The following is an 18,109-nucleotide window of genomic DNA, read 5'->3' as shown; positions in this document are numbered from 1 at the left end:
ATTAAATATGAATAATAAGCAGATCAGTTTCAGCCATGATGCTAAGAGTCAAATATCCCTAGGTCAGTGCAGGGACAAATCCCTGCCAGTCTGACAGTCCCAAAGGCAAAAAACCACTACTAGATTTGGCTCCTCTGGCTTTAAAGAACTTTTACTAGCTGCACCTGTGGAGGAATCTAAAGTACTTCAGGTTTTTAATAAGGAAGGGATGTACCTCATGGGAAAGAACTAGGATTCCAAGAATGTGCTTATTAGACTTACATCTTTGATTTTAACCTTTCGAGTATGTATGGATCAAGACATTTGTTTTAACTAGGCAAGGTAATTTATAAAATGGACCACATCTATTCTGACTGGGTCCACAATATTGGTGTGTATGTGAATGTACACATATAGACGCACATATACATCTATGTACATGTATATAATAGGTACTTTAGGAATATATTTGTTAACATTGAGCAAATTTTTTATCTTTTTAGGGCCGCCCCCATGGCATATGAAAGTTCCCAGGCTAGGGGTTAAATCAGAGCTGCAACTGCCGGCGTACACCACAGCCACAGCAACATTGGATCCTTAATCCACTGAGTGAGGCCAGGGATCAAACTGGCATCCATACTAGCTGGGTTTGTTACCGCTGAGCTGTGATGGGAACTCCTAAGCAAATCTATTTTGTCAGACAATTGTAGCATTTAGCTTTGTAAAGCAAAGGGGGTAGGTTAAAATATTTTGTTGTTTTTCTGCTGCAGGTAACACTCCACTGTAATCAAAACACTAATAATATTGAAAAAAGAAAACACTAGCCAATAACTTTGATAAACAGGGAAACACAGAAGGAAGACATTATCATACAGCTCAAGATGTAGATGTAGATGTGTAGTATCTGCTACAAGGAAAAACAATGACACTAGACTCTGAGGACTAAAATTCACTATGAAAACAAAATATGCTAAGGGAGTTTAGTAAAAGTAACTCTACCCCCCCCCAGCTACTTCTTTGTTTCTTTGCTCCTCCTTTGCAACAACTCTCAAAATTCTACTTACTGTCTCTAATTTCTCTCCCTTTCCTATCAGACTTTCACTGCCTGTTCTGCCTTGGAAACTGCTAATCAAGGTAACCAAAGGTTTCCACAAGCGTTGCTCTCAGACCTCATCTCTTCTTAATGGACAACATATGACAACTGATCACCCACTCCTTCCCTACATACTGTACCATCTGTTCCTTCATTTGACTTTCAGAACATTTTCTTGGTTACTTTTTCTAAGTCTACTTTGCTAGTTCCTCCTCTTCTGATCTCTCGCTCAAATTTTCCAAGGTCAGTTTCTGGTCCTCTCTTCTACTCTGTATTCACTCACTCCATGACCTCATCTAGGCTCATGTCGCCATCTATGTTCCACTAAATGTGTCTCTAGTCCAGACTGCCTTCCTGGACTCACCTAATATATCCATCCACCTAAAACAACTGGCTTTTTGACCTCTTAGACTTAAAACATCTTAAAAGGAACTACCTACTGATCTTTTCCCACCCCAACCTTATTCTACCTGCATGCAACCTTGCCCATTTCAGTTAATGGCAATTCTCTCCCTCCAGGAGCCCAAACTAAAAACCTTAGAGTTAATCCTTGGCTTTTCTTCATACTTTACATTCAATACAGTACAATCATCTCATGCCCTCTCATTTTGATTACTCCAATAGCCAAACGATTTCCCTACTTCTGGCCTTGCCCTATGTATAGTCTATTCCAAACACAGTAGCCAGAGTTAGCCTTTAAAACTCCTGCAATGAGTTTAAAAATGAGTTTCTTAGAGTTCCCGTCATGGCGCAGCAGAAACGAATCCGACTAGGAACCGTGAGGCTTCGGTGTTCGATCTCTGGCCTTGCTCAGTGGGTTAGGGATCCAGCATTGCCATGAGCTGTGGTGTAGGTCAGCAGCTGTAGCTCCGATTAGACCCCTAGCCTGGGAACATCCATATGCCTCAGGTGTGGCCCTAAAAAGCAAAAAAAAAAAAAAAAAAAAAAAAAAAAAAAAAAAAAAAAAAAAGCCAAAGTTTTCCAATGGCCTAACAAGGCTCTACTGGCTATACTTGCCTCATTTCCGTGCTCCTGCCATAGGGTCTTTTCACTACCTGTTTCCTCTGAATAGCTAACTTTCTCCCCTCCAGGTTTTTGTTCAAGTCACCTTCTCAGTAAGACTCCACTATCCCCATACTCAGAACTACAGTCTACCCCCATTTCTCCCCTTTATCTTGGTCCACTCATCTACCTCATGGCACTGAAACCTTTTAATCAATGATATAATTTACTTGGTATGACAATTCAATCCCCCCCTTTCGATAATCATGGATATTTTTCAATATTACATTAAAACTGGACATGCTATAGATTCTTGAAGTTAGTTGCAATACAGAATCTGACCTATAATAAACTTTTCTGTTACATTAAAATCCACTGCTTTATTTTACATTATGAATCTTTTACCTATGCACAACTTTTTTTTTTTTTTTTGTCTTTTTTCCATTTCTTGGGCCGCTCCCGCGGCATATGGAGCTTCCCAGGCTAGGGGTCTAATCAGAGCTGTAGCTGCTGGCCTATGCCAGAGCCACCGCAACGCGGGATCTGAGCCGTCTGCAACCTACACCACAGCTCAAGGCAACGCCAGATCGTTAACCCACTGAGCAAGGGCAGGGATCGAACCTGCAACCTCATGGTTCTCAGTCGGATTCGTTAACCACTGCGCCACAACGGGAACGCCTGCACAACTTTTTAATATCATGCATCAGTCATTTGAAAAATACTGGTGCACTGGGTTATACAGGTGCTGGGTTATTCCAAATGCTGACTCATTTTATTATACAATATTTTAAAAACTGTATTTCCTATTGATTCAAGATTTCAAAAATTCTAATTTTTGCTTAAAAACTAGAATTTTATCATATGGCAACAAATGCTTTCTTGAAGCAAGAGGACCACTTCTTTCATTTTTTGAGAAAATATCTGCCATCAATCATCCTTTCAAGAGTGGTTCTCATGAAAAGAGGCTACAGCTACTTCAGCTCAAGGCTGAAACAACATATTTTATTAATATTTCCCATTTTGTCACACAGAAATATGAAATAAAGATGTGTACTCAAGAGTCAAGATTCAATAAAATTAATTTTTACTGCTTCAATAACACTCTTAAGTAAATCTGTTTTTAAATTGCAAGTGCTAATGACCATAAGCACAGTTTGATGATGCTGCCTTGATGCATGTTAAGGAATGAGCAGCTTTACTCATCATTGCTTTTGCCTCATCAGTCCAAATGTTAACACACTAGAAAGACAAATAATGTCTTAGCATTTTTATGAAAACAGCTTTAACGTCTGGAAAGGCAAATAATATCTTAGCATTTTTATGAAAACAGCTTTACTGTCTTAGAGCACCAAAAGGGTCGCAGGAACTCCCAGGGCTCCCCGACCCACAATGCTGTACCACAGTAATCCTCTTACAGGAAAATAAGCTTCTTCAGAATAGTCTACATCAGGATAAGCAACTTATCTTAGCCTTGTAATCTATTAGTAAGAATTAAAGAATGCATTTTTAAGAAGGAAAAAAAAGAAGATTGTGACAATTATGGAAATAAAGCTAATAAAAAAATACAGAAGTTTCTGTGGCACAGCGGGTTAAGAATCTGGCACTATCATTTTTTTTTTTTTTTTGTCTTTTGATCTGTTGTTGTTGTTGTTGTTGCTATTTCTTGGGCCACTCCCGCGGCATATGGAGATTCCCAGGATAGGGGTTGAATCGGAGCTGTAGCCACCGGCCTACGCCAGAGCCACAGCAACGCAGGATCTGAGCCGCGTCTGCAACCTACACCACAGCTCACGGCAACGCCGGATCCCAACCCACTGAGCAAGGCCAGGGACCGAACCCGCAACCTCATGGTTCCTAGTCGGATTCGTTAACCACTGCACCATGACGGGAACTCCTGGCACTATCATTGCAATGGCTTGGGTCGAGTTTGATCCGTGGCCTGGTAATCTCCACACGTCACAGGCATGGCAAAAAAAAAAAAAAAAAAAAAAAAGACAAAATGTAAATAAACCATAGTAACCATAATTTTTATGTATTCTACTTCTGCCCTAATCCTACAAGGAAACAGGTGAAGGAATTTAACAAATATTATGATGAAATGTCTGCAGAATCAACATATCTGACAGTCAAAAGGAGTTTCTTACTGAATATATGAATAATAATTAGTTCAATAAATGGACTGATTAATTCCGGAGTACAAAAATAAACAATTTCTTAGATAATTTGAGATTACTATCTGTATTAAGCTCTCACCATCATAGGAGCTACATTCACCCACTTAAAAGGTCGAAGGTTTGTTCCTCCCATTTTAGAACTCTCTCTCAAATAGAAAAAAGCAAACTACCTCTTGGTGGACATGTGCAACTGACACAATAAGTAAACAATGTGATTCTATCAAAGAATTTTAAAATATAGTACTTATATCTTCATACACAAACATATAGTGTTATTAAAAGTACAGCTAAAATTAAACCTTATTTTCATCCCTTTTGCAGGCTGTCATGAATAGCCTCCATAACTTAGTCAACCTAACCAATGACCTTACAGACTCTGAATATTAACCCTGGCAAAAACATAATGGGACCAAAGGGTGTGTTAAAGAAAGCACGAGTTATGCACGTGAGTCTGTCACTCAGACCCAAGGTCCAGTACTGGTTTATTTCAAAATTTTCTGATTTAATAATATAGCTACAAGGTAATGAGAAGTCTGAGACACTGTTAAATTAGGTTTCCTAACTCCTGACATTCTATCATGCTAAAAAAATTAAATGAAATCTAAGAAGTTTTCTATGAAGAACGTCCTAAAAATGACAGCCTATATATACAACTTTGAGATTTATTAGACCGCTTCAATTAAGAACAACGTTATTCACACAACCCGGTTTGCATTTCCACAATGTTTACCATACAGACTTCCAGAATATTCTACAGAGTTGATTTTACATAATACAGAGCTGGAAGGTCTTTGAGAGATTATTTACCTCTCATTTTACATGTATGAAAAGTCATTTGACCTTGGGTAAGGTCATTTTTTATATCTTGGTATTTTTCCATATTTTGGAGAGGCTAACCCAGATGATCTTTACCATCTTTCCTAGTTCTAATGTTGATCTAAAAAAGATAAGCCAAGTCTTATTAAAATGACTTAATGCAACCACATACAAAATCAAGACAGGCTGCAAAGGAAAGGAATTTAAAAGGCTGAGCACCTATCTTATGTCAGGTCTTGTATATAACAACCCCACTTAATACTCTAAATAACTTGAACATGCTACTTCTTTTGGGGTTGGGAGTAGAGAGCCTTCTACTAAACCTATTTGGGTTTGGATGCTGCAAAAATTCCCCATTTCTGTTTTTAAAGAAAAAGCTAACCATAAAGATCTTTACATGTATTAATAATAACAAAAGTGGCTGATGATCCTAATCCCAACTGGGAAGTCAATGCAATTAAACTAACATTTCAAATAAATGTGCCTCAGTTTTCTAAAACAAAACTTGATACATATGAATTCTGAATATAAAGCAAGACCTAGAATAGACCTTAAGACCTAGAACAGAGCCTTTGAGATCATACAGTACAATTTCTTCATTTTACAGATGAAGCAATTAAAAATCAAAGAATTTGTCCATTTTTCACTCAAATTAAAATAGTGACCAGAAGTAGATGTTTGGGATCCTAACTTTCAGGAATTACCTTATGATCTAATTACAGAAGAGAACCCATTTACTTGCAGGACAATAAATCTTTACAATAACATCTACATGGCCAATGGTTTTTTAAAAAACGAATTAACTTGCCAAGATTATTGGTAAACATATCGGAAATAAAGAAAGCAAACTATGCCTAAATTAAGTCTCACGAATTAAATGAAAAGCATTTTTTTCTTCCCAGGACAGTGGCTGGCCCATAATTAACGTACAGTAAATATTTGCTGCATGCATGTGCCAACCCAAGGAAAGTACTGTCATCACTGGTAATAGAATTCATGTTCTAACTCAAATCAAATCACTGTGAACAGAATCGCATATGCATTAACATTCCTAAAGTGGTCGATTGGTAAAAAAAAATTGTATGCTTTAGGGGGATGCGACTTTATATGGCCATAAAAGCAGAAAAGAGCTTCGGCGTAATTCACCGTAGCCATTTTTGCTAAGACTTTTTATGATCCTACAATAAGTACTTCTTAAATTTAAAATTGCTGCAATTCTCCTAATAATGTGCAAAGAACAACCGAGAAAGGGGACTAAACTGGCTGAACAAACTCAAGCTGGCAATCGGGAAACTAAGACTAGGTTTAGGGCTAATCTTGTACACACAGTAATTATTGCCAAAGCATCTGACCTCTCCCTACCCCCAACTTTCTCTTTGAGCAGACGAAAAGCAGCTGGTGTGCAAGAGGGTTGGTTTTCAGGAAAAGATCTTATCTCAAAAGCGTTGCCCCTTTCGGGAAGAAAATTTTCCAACAGCTAGAATCCTGCAGTTACTGCGGGCGACAGGATCCCAACGCTTCCCCCTCTGGCTCCAGAAGCCCCCCGACGACCCACCTGGGCAGAGCCGGGCCGGGATATCAGCTGCCCAAGGTGCGAGGTGGGGCATGAGGAAGGTGAGGTGGCCCGGCAGACCGCGCGCCGGGGAGGGGAGGAGGAAGCCCGGCGCCCATTTTGTCCTCGGCCTCCGCACTTCCCGCCCCCCCCCCCACCCCACCGCCCCGGCCTAGCAACCTACGTGAGGCCTGCAGCTACGCTCCTCCCGCGGCCCTGCATCCCCGACGCCCGCTAGGCCGCGGCGCATGGTCTGGGCCTGCGTGGACCTCAGCCCCGCCGGCCACTCCCTAGGCCTCGCTCCAGCTCCGCGCGGGCCCAAAGCATGACGTCCTGCCCGGCTTCTCCCGCCCATCTCTCCCTGCCTAGATCTCAGCCCCCTCGGTTTCCCCAGCTCCAGTCCCCTCACCCTCCCCTGCCTAAGCCGCATCCGTTCACCCCGGGGGCCCGAAGCCCCCTCCTCCCTCGGGCCTCATCCCCTGGAGCCCCCGGGGCAGGAGCCCACTTGCCCTTCTCGCCCACGTCTCGGGCCTCGGCCCTCGGGCTCAGCCCAGCGTCCGCAGCCTAAGCCTACCCTCCGGCAAACAGATGCACCAGCGTGTCCCTCTGGCTCATTCTCTCTCCCGCATGTCCTCCAGGCGCTGAGGCGGGACGCGGATCCGGCCGCCCGCGACGGCCGCAGCTTCCGTCCCGGACTGGAGACGCAAGGAGACCCAGTTACCGCGAGGAGAGCTGACAGAGACGCGGCCCTTCCCGCGGCTCTGTAGCCGAGCCACCTCTGGCTCCGGCTCAGCGCTCACCACCAGCGCTGGAGGGCAGCGCGGCTGCGGCGGGGGCGTGAATATTCGGACACCCCCCCCACCCTCGACATAAACAGAAGCTCCTATTGGTCCATACCGCGTGACGTCACGAAGCTGGCATGCCTCTTTCACGTGATCGGTAAGGGGTTCCTCAATGAAAAGGGCCAGGAGGCGGGGCCAGAGCGCGTGTCCCGAGGGTAGTAGGTCACCGAGCCCTCGCACCTCATCCGCCAGCCCTGAGGGCTGCAGCAGCCGCCCTTGGGCCCGCGCGGATCGGCGCATTCTAGCAGCACGCTTCCGGCCCCGACCGAGTGAGAAACCGCTTGGATTCCCGGTATGCAAGCAGGCTGGGGGCGCGAGCCTGCCCAGTCTCTAACTTGCTTTTTCTTTAAGATTAATTTTTTGGTTTAAAATAGCAGCTTTAGAGTCACAAAAAATTGAAAATGAGGTACAGAAACTTTCCTTTGTCCCCTGCTTGATTCACGTTTTAAAAATTGGATCTATGACCCAGCATTTCTGCTTCCTGGTATCTATCTCTGAGTAACACTCAAACTTCATGAAAAGGCTTGTACGAAGATACTCATATAGGATCACAAACAACGGTACAGAATTTACAGTGTTGTAATAGTGAAAAATTGTCATCAGTAGGAAAATGGAGAAATAAATCGTGAAACATTCCTATCCTGGAGCATTACTCAGTTGTGACAAGGGGTGAGGTAAATCCATGTGGAAAACAATCTCCAAGACAGAACTAAAACAGGCAAAGAGAAAACAGTAAGGTTTATTTTATTTTATTGGCCACACCTGAGACTTATGGTGGTTCCCAGGGCTAGGGATTCCATCCAAGCTGCAGCTGCCTGGTGGATACTTAAGCCACCGCAATTTGGGATCCTTAACCCACTGAGCTAGGCCAGGGATGAACCTACATCTACATCCAACAGGAACGCCATTAGGGTTTATTTTATTTTATTTTATTTTATTTATTTAATTTGCTTTTTAGGGCCGCAGGTATTGGCATGTGAAAGTTCCCAGGCTAGGGGTCAAATGGGACCTACAGCTGTGGGCCTACACCACAGCTACAGAAACACCAGATCTGGGGAATCCAAGCAGTGTCTGCGACCTACACCACAGCACACCGCAAGACCAGATCCTCAACCCACTGATGGAGACCAGGAATCGAACCCACAACCTCATGGGTCCTAGTAGGGTTCATTGCTGCTAAGCCACAAGAGGACCTCCTTGGAAAGAAGGAGGTCCCCTTGTGGCTAGCAGAACCTAACAGTGTCCATGAGGATCCAAATGGACCCCTGGCCTTGCTCAATGGGTTAAGGATCCTGCAAATTAAATAAAGTTTGGAGTTCCTGTTGTGGCTCAGCTGTAACAAACAAAACTAGTATCCATGAGGTCACAGGTTCATCCCTGGCTGGGCTCAGTGGGTTAAGAATACTTCCTTGCCTTGAGTTGTGGTGTAGGTCACAGACATGGCTTGCATTCCTCAGATCTGGCATTGCTGTGGCATAGGCCTGCAGCTGCAGCTCCGATTTGACCCTGAGCCTGGGAACTTCCATATGCCCTAAAATGTGTGGCCTAAAATAAATAAGTGTGGACCTAAAATAAATAAGTACATAAATATTTAAAATTTTTGTTAATTGGTAATTATTTCTCAGGTTCAGAAGTGCAGAAAATAATCTGTATTCATCACTAGCAATGAACAGATGTTAGCATTTTCTACCTCTTTGGTAATTTCCGTTTCACCTTCAAGGCCCTCACCACCCTTCCCCACACATGTGGGGTTGTCCGAGACCCACCTTACTTTCCTTACAGGGCCATTTCCTTCAGGAAGCCCCCCCTTTGACTTCCTCAGCACCCTGTGCTCTTGACCTGCTCCTAAATTTTCACAAAATATACAGACTGCAAGTATTTATCCACTCCAAAGTAAATGCTGGTCTATAAAATGGGCATAGGAGCACCTGCCTCACAAGGGGTAATTGTAAGGACTAAGAGAACTTAAAGTTATATAAAACTCCATAGCACTGCTATATAACTGCTACCTATAATAGTGAGCAGACTATTTTCTTTTTTTTTTTTTTTTTTTTTTTTTTTTTTTTTTTTTTTTGTCTTTTTGCCATTTCTTGGGCCGCTCCCGCGGCATATGGAGGTTCCCAGGCTAGGGGTCTAATCGGAGCTGTAGCTGCCAGCCTACGCCAGAGCCACAGCAACGCAGGATCCGAGCCGTGTCTGCGACCTACACCACAGCTCACGGCAATGCCGGAACCTTGACCCACTGAGCAAGGGCAGGGATCGAACCCGCAACCTTATGGTTCCTAGTCGGATTCGTTAACCACTGCGCCACGACGGGAACTCCATATTTTCTGAGATATATTCTTAGTAACAAAATGGCATTATTTTTTGAGCATTTACAATATGTCAAGCTCTGATCTAAGTGCTTTACAGCATTCTCTTTTTAAACTCTCACAACTGCCCTATGAGGTGATCAATGCTATCCCCTCCGGCCCAATTTTTCATGACGAAACAAAGATATAGAATAATTGACTTGCCCATGATTATCATGTTCATCCAGAAAGAGATTGGATTTGATTCCAGCAAAGTTTCTGTGATTCCAGAGCTTTAGTTGATATTAATAGCCACACATTAGAGCGGGAAATTTTGAAAAAGTAGAAATAAAAATTGACACCCTGGCCATACTTCTCCAAAACTGTTGTATTCACATTTGTGGGGTGGAGGTGTATTTCTTTATTTTTTTATAGCAGTTTTATTGAGGTATCATTCATATGCCATAACATTCACCTATTTAAAGTGTACAGTTTAGTGGTTTTTAGTATGTTGCACAGCCATCACAACTACCTAATTCTAGAATATTTTCCTCACCCAAAAAGAAACCCACGCTTGTTATCACTCACTCCCATTCTCCTCTCTCTATCTTTTGCCAACTTTGTCTGGATTTGCCTAACCTGGACCTTTCATATGAATAGAATTATGCATTATGTGGGCTTTGGTATCTGGTTTCTTTCACTAAGCATAATGTTTTCAAGGTTCATTCACGTGGTTGTAGCACATACCAGTACTTCATCCCCTTTTATGACTGAATAATAGTCCATCATATAACTATACTACATTTTGTTTATCCATTCTCAGTTGATGGCCATTTGGATTGTTTCCACTTTAGGGCTGTCATGGATAATCCTGCCATGAATATTTGTGTACAAGTTTTAGCATGCACATGTGTTTTCAGTTCTCTTGGGAATATGCCTGGGAGTGGAATTGCTGGGTCATATTATAACTCTATGTTTAACACTTTGAGTAACTGCTGGACAGTTTTCAAAAGTGACTGCACCATTTTGGATGTGTTTCTTTTAAGACAATGGCTGTAGCCCCATGTTTTTGGCATGATGAATGCTGTAGTAATTACAGTTAATGAAACTTCTGAAATTGGTAAGGAGGGAGCCCGAGTTCTTATGTGAAGTTAAGTTGTTCCCATTAGAGCAATAATAAACCGTGAGTTTCCTTTGGAACCTCCTTCAGATGCCACGGTGGAAGGAGACTCTGCCCCCAGCACATTCTGGCTAGTTGTGCCCCAGGGCCGCTCACTGGGGTGTGGTTGCTGAGGCCTTGGCAGGGATTCTAGGCTTTGGTTGGCTGTCATGTTTGTTGAGGTTCCACTGCATTGTGTTATCTGTCAGCTCTTTTAGAACTTCCCTTCCTCATTCCTGTTGGCTGTTGTCTTCAAGTGATTCCTTCAAGATCAGCACAAAGACAAGATTTCTTAATCCCTTGTCCCTTAAACAAACAAGCTTCCAGGTGCTTTTTTTAGAATGATATTAGGGCAGGATGGGTGAAGCTAAGAACGTGCTTTGTGTCGGGCATACCTGTACCTCTTCCAGCCCCCTAGTCCTGCCAAGGGGTCTTCTGGGAGCTGTAGTTTTTGACAATATAGAAAGAGAAATTGATGGGAAAGTGTGGTCACAGCTGGTTGCTTGCCTCAAAAACAAACACATTAGCTCATTGTGAAGTAGAGGGGACTTTACTCTATTTCCTGATTGGTACTGATCTCAAATTTTAATTGCCATGGGCTGAAGAAAAGTTCTTCTTTTTTTATTTTTACAGATGCACCTGCAGCATATGGAAGTTCCCAGGCTAGGGGTCAAATTAGAGCTTCAGCTGCTGGCCTACATCACAGCCACAGCAATGCTAGCTCCCAGCCTCATCTGCTGCAGCTTGTGGCAACACTGGATTCTTATCCTACTGAGCAAGGCCAGAGATTGAACCCAAATCTTTACGGAGCCCATGTTGGGTCCTTAACCAGCTGAGCCACAATGGGAACTCCTGAAGAAAAGGTCTTAATAGCTATTTGTTAGGGAGTAGAGGCCAGAGGGACCACTGATGTCATTTTTTCCCCCAGCTTAGACTCTAATGGTCTTTTAGGTACGGAAAATTCATATGGATTTCAAGCCTTAGATTGGCAATGTTACTTTTAAATATTTGGGTAGGATTTTCGAAAAAAATCTTTGTATCTGCTTAGCTTTTAGTAGGAGGTTTGGAGAAATTGTTTTATATTCTCTTAGCCGGGTGCCGTTAATTTTTTCCCTTATTTTGCCTTTTTTTTTTTTTTTTTTTTTTTTTTTTGGTGTTTTTGCCATTTCTTGGGCCGCTCCCGTGGCATATGGAGGTTCCCAGGCTAGGGGTCTAATCGGAGCCTACGCCAGAGCCACAGCAATGCGGGATCTGAGCCACGTCTGCGACCTACACCACAGCTCATGGCAACACCGGATCGTTAACCCACTGAGCAAGGGCAGGGACCAAACCCACAACCTCATGGTTCCTAGTCAGATTCGTTAACCACTGCGCCATGATGGGAACTCCCCTTATTTTGCTTTTAATAAAAAGTAATACATTCAAATAATATGGATGGAGGTGCCTCAACCTCTCTTCCTAAATCCTGCTCCTCAGAGGACATCATGGGTAAGAGTTGGGTAAGTGTCCTTCTGGGTCCTCGATGCCATGCCATAATCATCTTGAAGAGCTTTAGGTTTGTACTGTACTCCTCATATGCCAGGCATCATTGGAAGCACTTGTTGTGTATTTAACTTTATAACCTAATGAAGGATATTTTGCAGATGAGGAAACTTAGATGTAGAGGGGTGTGATTTGTGAAGGTGACTCAAATAGCAGGTAGCTGAGTTGGGATAGAAACCTAGGGAATCTGTCTCCAGAGTCTGTGTACTCATCCTCTCTTCTACACCATCTCAATTGTTCATTTGTCGATTGAGAATATTAGTATAGTTTCAAAAGGTGGTGGGGGGGGCTTTTGGAGGAACTTAAGGAGATGTGGTGCCCGGAAGATGAAATATGCACTTGTGTTTGAGCTCCAGGTGGAGTCATGAGGACAGTTGCTCCCAAATGCACTTCTCTCCTCAGCAACATTAGTGTAACACTGCAGTACAATCATGGTTAAAAGCTCTCCTCAGATACATAGGTAATAAGCAGAACTAGCACTAGAAATAAGATAAGGAGCTAGTAGAAATGGATTTCCCCCAGAAGGATTCAGTTAGCTTATTGAAAACACTGTCCCCAAGGTTAGGAATGTGTCCCAGGAAACTTGGGGAAAAGCCTCCCAAAACAAAAAACTTTTCCTGCCTTCTAAGACAGAAGTATTAAGATAGTGAGACTTTGTAAAGAAGTGCATGGATTTTTTTGAGATAAGGATGCAACATATTTTTGTGTGGACAATGCTTAGGACTTCAACAGTTTATGATAAGGCAGAATTAGTGTCCTGCCTCCCATTTAAGAAACCATCTAAGGGCCTAACCAAAGGTCCCTGATTTGAAACCCAACTTGCCTGTCGGCATTTAAATATTGCTTTTAACATTAATGCTATGTTTTTATCTCAGGGTAATAAAGGCAGGAAAACAGCCCAATTCTAAAAGATGGACAAAGAATTTGAATAGACAGTTCTCCAAAGAAAATATACAAATGGCCAATAAGCACATGAAAAGATGCCCAATATCACTAATCATTAGGAAAATGCAAATCAAAATGAGACACTACTTTGCATTTATTAGTGTGGCTATTATAAAAACAAAACGAAAAACAAAACCAAACCAGAAAATAGCAGGTGTGGGCCAGGATTTGGAGAACTCAGAACTCTTATGTGTTTCTGGTGGGAGTGTAAAATGGTACAGCTCCTGTGAAGAACTGTATAGCAATTTCTTAAAAACTTAAACATCAGAGTTCCCACTGTGGCGCAGTTGGATGGACGCTGTCTCTGCAGAGGCCGGGCCTCAGGTTCTATCCCTGGCCGGTGCAGTGGGTTAAGGATCCAGAGTTGCTACATGTGTGGCATAGGTCACAACTCTAGATTGGATTTGATCCCTGGCCTGGGAACTCCATGTGCCAAGGGGCAGCCAAAAAAGGAAAAAAAAAAAAAGCTTAAACATATAATTACCATATGATCCAGTAATTCTACCTCTAGGTATATACTCAAAAGAATCGAAAGCAGAAATGCAAATAGATACACTCATATCAGTGTTCATAGCATCGCTATTTGAAGGAGGAAAAAGGTGGAAACAACTCAAATGTTCATTGTCAGATGAATGGATAAACAAAATATGGTATGTACCTACAATGGAATATTTATTCAGCTTTATAGAGGAGGGAAATTCTTACACATGCTACAACATAGATGACTCTTGAAGACATTATACTAAAGTGAAATACTAAAGTGAAATACTAAAGTTAAACAAAGTGACAAAAATATTGTAGGATTTCCACTCATATGAGATACATAAAATAGTCAAATTCATAAAGTAAACAAATGGTTCCCAGAGGTAAGGAAGGAAGGATTGGAGTTAGTGTTTAGTGGGTATGAAGTTTCAGTTTGGGGTGATGGGAAACTTCTGGAGATGGTGTGCTGGTTGCACAACAGTGTGAATGTACTGGAGTTCCTGCTGTGGCACAGCAGGTTAGGGTTCTGACTGCAATGGCTCGTGTTGCTGCAGAGGCATGGGTTCGATCCCTGGCCCAGCACAGTGGGTTAAAGGATCTGGTGTTGCTGCAGCTGTGGCATAGGTCACAGCTGCAGCTAGGATTCAGTGCCTGGCTTGAGAACTTCCATATGCTGAGGGTGTAGCCATAAAAAAAATTAATAATAATGTGAATGTACTTAATGCCACTTTCTGAATTATATACTCAGAAGTGGTTAAAATGGTAAATTTCATGCCAAAGAAAAATGGAACTAGCAATGCACATGGTTGTAAAAAAGTAAATATATAATATTAGAAAAGTTATTGTGACTTTAGACTGCTATCCCATTCCTTACTCTTATTTTTGCTTCTGCTTTCAGGATTTTACTTTTCCTTTAGGTCTGTTTTTCTCATTAATAGCAATTCATACTATTCTTCTTGATTTATTAATTTCAGATGTTATCTATTATACTTCAGGGTTATGATAGATGCACAGTTTGTTTTCGTATTCCACTCCTATACTTGCCATTTTCCCTGCTTCAGGTTCTCAATAATTATATCACAATTGTTAGTTAAATCAACAATTATTTATGTTATAATTTCTATGTAAATTTATTACACTGGAAAGCCACAATGGTGTACATTTGTTCTTGTGCAACCTTTTATTGTTTTGGATAATAGCCGTACTTTTTTTTCCTATTTAATTTTTTCTACCTATCCTTAATTTTTCCCACACCATTGTATCAATCAATGGCCTAAAAATATTATTTTCTAAATGTTTTAATAGCAACCTGTCAATCTCATTTTCCCCCCTCCCTTTGGAGAGCTCCCTCCTGGATTCTTACATCTTCCAGCTTCAGCCTGAACTAATTACTCATGTGGCTGCACAGTTTTCATCCTGAGATTTACATCCCCTTACCTGTTTCCTGGATCTCTTTGTTGTTGTTGTTGTTTTTCCTTTATTTACTACTTCATTTTGCTGAAGTACATCCTTCAGCTGCCAAAGAAAATGTGCACAGGAGGTATTATTATTATTATTTTATCTTGCATATTTTAATTTCATATTAGATAACTTGGCTAAGTATGGGAGTCTGGATTGAAAATCATTTTCCCTCTGACTTGAGTTCACTGCCCTACTGGTTTCTAGCATCCAGGGCTAATTTTGAGAGGTTTGACTCCATTTGCAGCTCCGGTGTCTATATAGAATGTATTTTTTTCCTCTCTTTTAACATTTTAGGACCTTTTATCCTGGGTTTTGGGAAATTTCACCACAGAGTACCATGATGGTGGTGGAGTCTCTACCTTCATTGAGCTGGGTACACTATGGGCCTTTTAAGTCCTGAAGTGAAAAACTAGAATTTGTCCTTGGAGTGCTCTAGTGGTTTCACATGTGTTAGTTTGGGTCTTTCAGCCCCCACAGTCAAAAAGTGCAGGTGATCTTCTCTCTCCTGAACAGTACCTGGTAAGAGGTTAGCACTGGCTCAGTTCCCAGAGTCAAAAGGATAGACTTCAGGTCTGGCAGCAATGTTGTGCAAAGCAGCACTTGACGGATAGTTGGTGGGGAAGAGAGTGATAACAGTTTTATTTCAAAAGTAGCCAGTTTCCTTGAGTCTGGATCCCCCCTTAGCCCAGAACCAGTCCAGCAACTTTCCACCTTCTCCAGCCTTGACCTCAGAGCCCTCTTATGCTGCTTAAAAGTTGGGTAAACAGGACTGGGGGGTCCCAAGTTGGGGTTAGGGTCAAAGATCAGTGCTGGAAAGCCCCATACCCCATAGTCAGAATTACCTTGGAAAAGCCTTTAAATCTTCCTGAAGAACGGGATACTAAGAACTTTTTCTACTTACTGTTTCTCTCTGCTCCTCAATTATTCCCTTAAGGTCTTCTTTCAGGATGTCAGTGAAACCATTGCTATCCAATTTCTTGACCACAGTAAACAGTTTGTTTTTCCTCTTTTTCTTGATTGGGAAAATACTTAGAGTTGTTTTCATAGTTTTTCCATAATTTTGGCTCTGTAAGACTTTCACTTTCAAACAAACTAGAGAAATCAGAAATATCATTAAAGTCCAGGCAAAATATATAAAACTGTAAACAAAAAGAATAAAGAGGAGTTCCCCAGTGACTCCTTGGGTTAAGGATCCAGTGTTGTCACTGCTGTGGTGAGGGTTTGATCCCTGGCCCAGGAACTTCCATGTGTTACAGGTATAGCCAAGGGGTAGGGGAGGGAGGAGAATAAAGAGCATTGCTCCTCATCCCCTCATGCAAAGTGTTAAGTTACAACCCACAGTGACACTGCACCCTGAGGGAAATTCAGGATGGAAAAAGCTGGAAGCATTCTGTACTTTGGGATATACCAGTGCCTAGGTAGTTAAGTTGCATGTCTAAGGAAGAATTTCACTGATCCCAGTTTCTTGCATCTTCCTATACATAAAAAAGCACCAGGAGTTCCTGTTGTGGCTCAGCAGTAATAAACCTGACTAGTATCCATGAAGATGCAGGTTCGATTCCTGGCCCTGCTCAGTGAGTTAAGGATCCAGTGTTGCCATAGACTGTGGTGTAGGTCGTAGGTCCTGAGTTGCTGTGGCTGTGGTGTAGGTCAGCAGCTGAAGCTCCAATTTGACCCCTTGCTTGGGAACTTCCATATGCCACAGGTATGGCCCTAAAAAGTAAACAAAAAAAAAAAAAAGAAAAGCACTAAAATAATTAACTTGAGATGTCTGTTCTTTGTGATTAGCAGTAATCTTTGACTTGACTGTTTGTATTTCCTAGCCCCCAAAATTCCTGTATGTATTGGCTCCTCCCCTACCTTTTTGGAGCAGTTCCTCAAATCTACTGAGAGGCTGTTCTTGGGCTATAGTCCTCAGTAAGATCCCTGAATAAAATTTAACTCTCAACTTAAAAATTTTTAAGTTAATTAATTAATTAATTTTATGGCCACACCCACAACATATGGAAGTTCCCGAACCAGGGATTGAATCTGAGTCACAGCTGTGACCTGTGCTGCAGCTGTGGCAGTGCTGGATCCTTTAACCTGCTGTGCTGGGCAGGGGATCAAACCCTTGCCTCTCCAGAGATCCAAGCCATTGCAGTTAGATTCTTTTTATTTATTTATTTATTTATTTATTTATTATTAGTTTTTTTGCCACTGCACCTGTGGCATATGGAAGTTCCCAGGCTAGGGGTTGAATCAGAGCTGCAGCTGCTTGCCTATGCCACAACCACAGCAGTGCACGATCCTTTAACCCATTGAGCGGGACCAGGGATCAGACCCCCATCCTCAAGGATAATAGTTGGGTTCATGACCTGTTGAGCCACAATGGGAACTCCCCTGCAGTTGGATTCTTAATCTACTGTGCCACAGCAGGAACTTCTTAACTCTCAATCTTTATGTTGTATGTTTTTCTTTCTGTTGACAAAACAATGGTTTTTAAGACAGTTGACATCAGGCAATGAAGGACAGTGATTTCTGAAAGACAGAAAACAAAGTAAGTCATCTGGTTGCCCCAGTTTGTTGCCTGGAGAGAGTTTCCAGGCTACCATGCAGGAAGATGGAAACAAGGCAGAGGCTGGCAGACTCTCTGGGTTGAGGATATGTAGCTAAGAGTCCAGGGAGACCCAGGCAGCTACGGTTTTTGGGTCAAAGTACCAAGAACCCCAGTTATTTGCAGAGGGTCCTCCTTAAATTTTCAGCTGAGTATACTGATCAGAGCAAGCGC

At 42.1% G+C, this 18,109-nt stretch overlaps 1 protein-coding gene and 2 long non-coding RNA genes across 4 annotated transcripts in view; 2 read left to right on the top strand and 1 right to left on the bottom strand.

Annotated features, from left to right (window-relative positions):
• Nucleotides 1-7,426, bottom strand: part of SLC25A36 (solute carrier family 25 member 36) — a 41,885-nt gene extending 34,459 nt beyond the window's left edge. The window contains exon 1 of one of the 2 annotated variants that reach the window (XR_014822357.1): nucleotides 7,191-7,426. Coding sequence is in view for 1 of the 2 variants with exons in the window: in NM_001244793.1 (NP_001231722.1) it covers nucleotides 7,191-7,231 (41 nt within the window). In the remaining variant the exon portion in view is untranslated. 2 annotated transcript variants of the gene reach the window in all.
• The window catches only part of LOC146397500 (uncharacterized), a 264,901-nt gene continuing 254,035 nt past the window's right edge, over nucleotides 7,244-18,109 (top strand). The window contains exons 1-2 of the long non-coding RNA XR_014822582.1: nucleotides 7,244-7,254; nucleotides 7,410-7,555. This is a non-coding gene — a long non-coding RNA (uncharacterized LOC146397500). The remainder of the gene's footprint in view (nucleotides 7,255-7,409; nucleotides 7,556-18,109) is intronic.
• Nucleotides 7,570-13,530, top strand: LOC146397502 (uncharacterized). Its single transcript, XR_014824048.1, has 2 exons — nucleotides 7,570-8,235; nucleotides 9,575-13,530. It is a non-coding gene; the product is annotated as an uncharacterized LOC146397502 (long non-coding RNA).

Source organism: Sus scrofa, chromosome 13, assembly GCF_054392235.1.
Source record: "Sus scrofa isolate SSC_HxYL_T2T_F1_AM1 chromosome 13, Sscrofa_HxYL_maternal_Yorkshire_Landrace_v2.0, whole genome shotgun sequence".
In the NCBI taxonomy this organism is placed as follows: domain Eukaryota; kingdom Metazoa; phylum Chordata; class Mammalia; order Artiodactyla; family Suidae; genus Sus; species Sus scrofa.
This window is presented reverse-complemented; position numbering and strand designations above follow the sequence as displayed.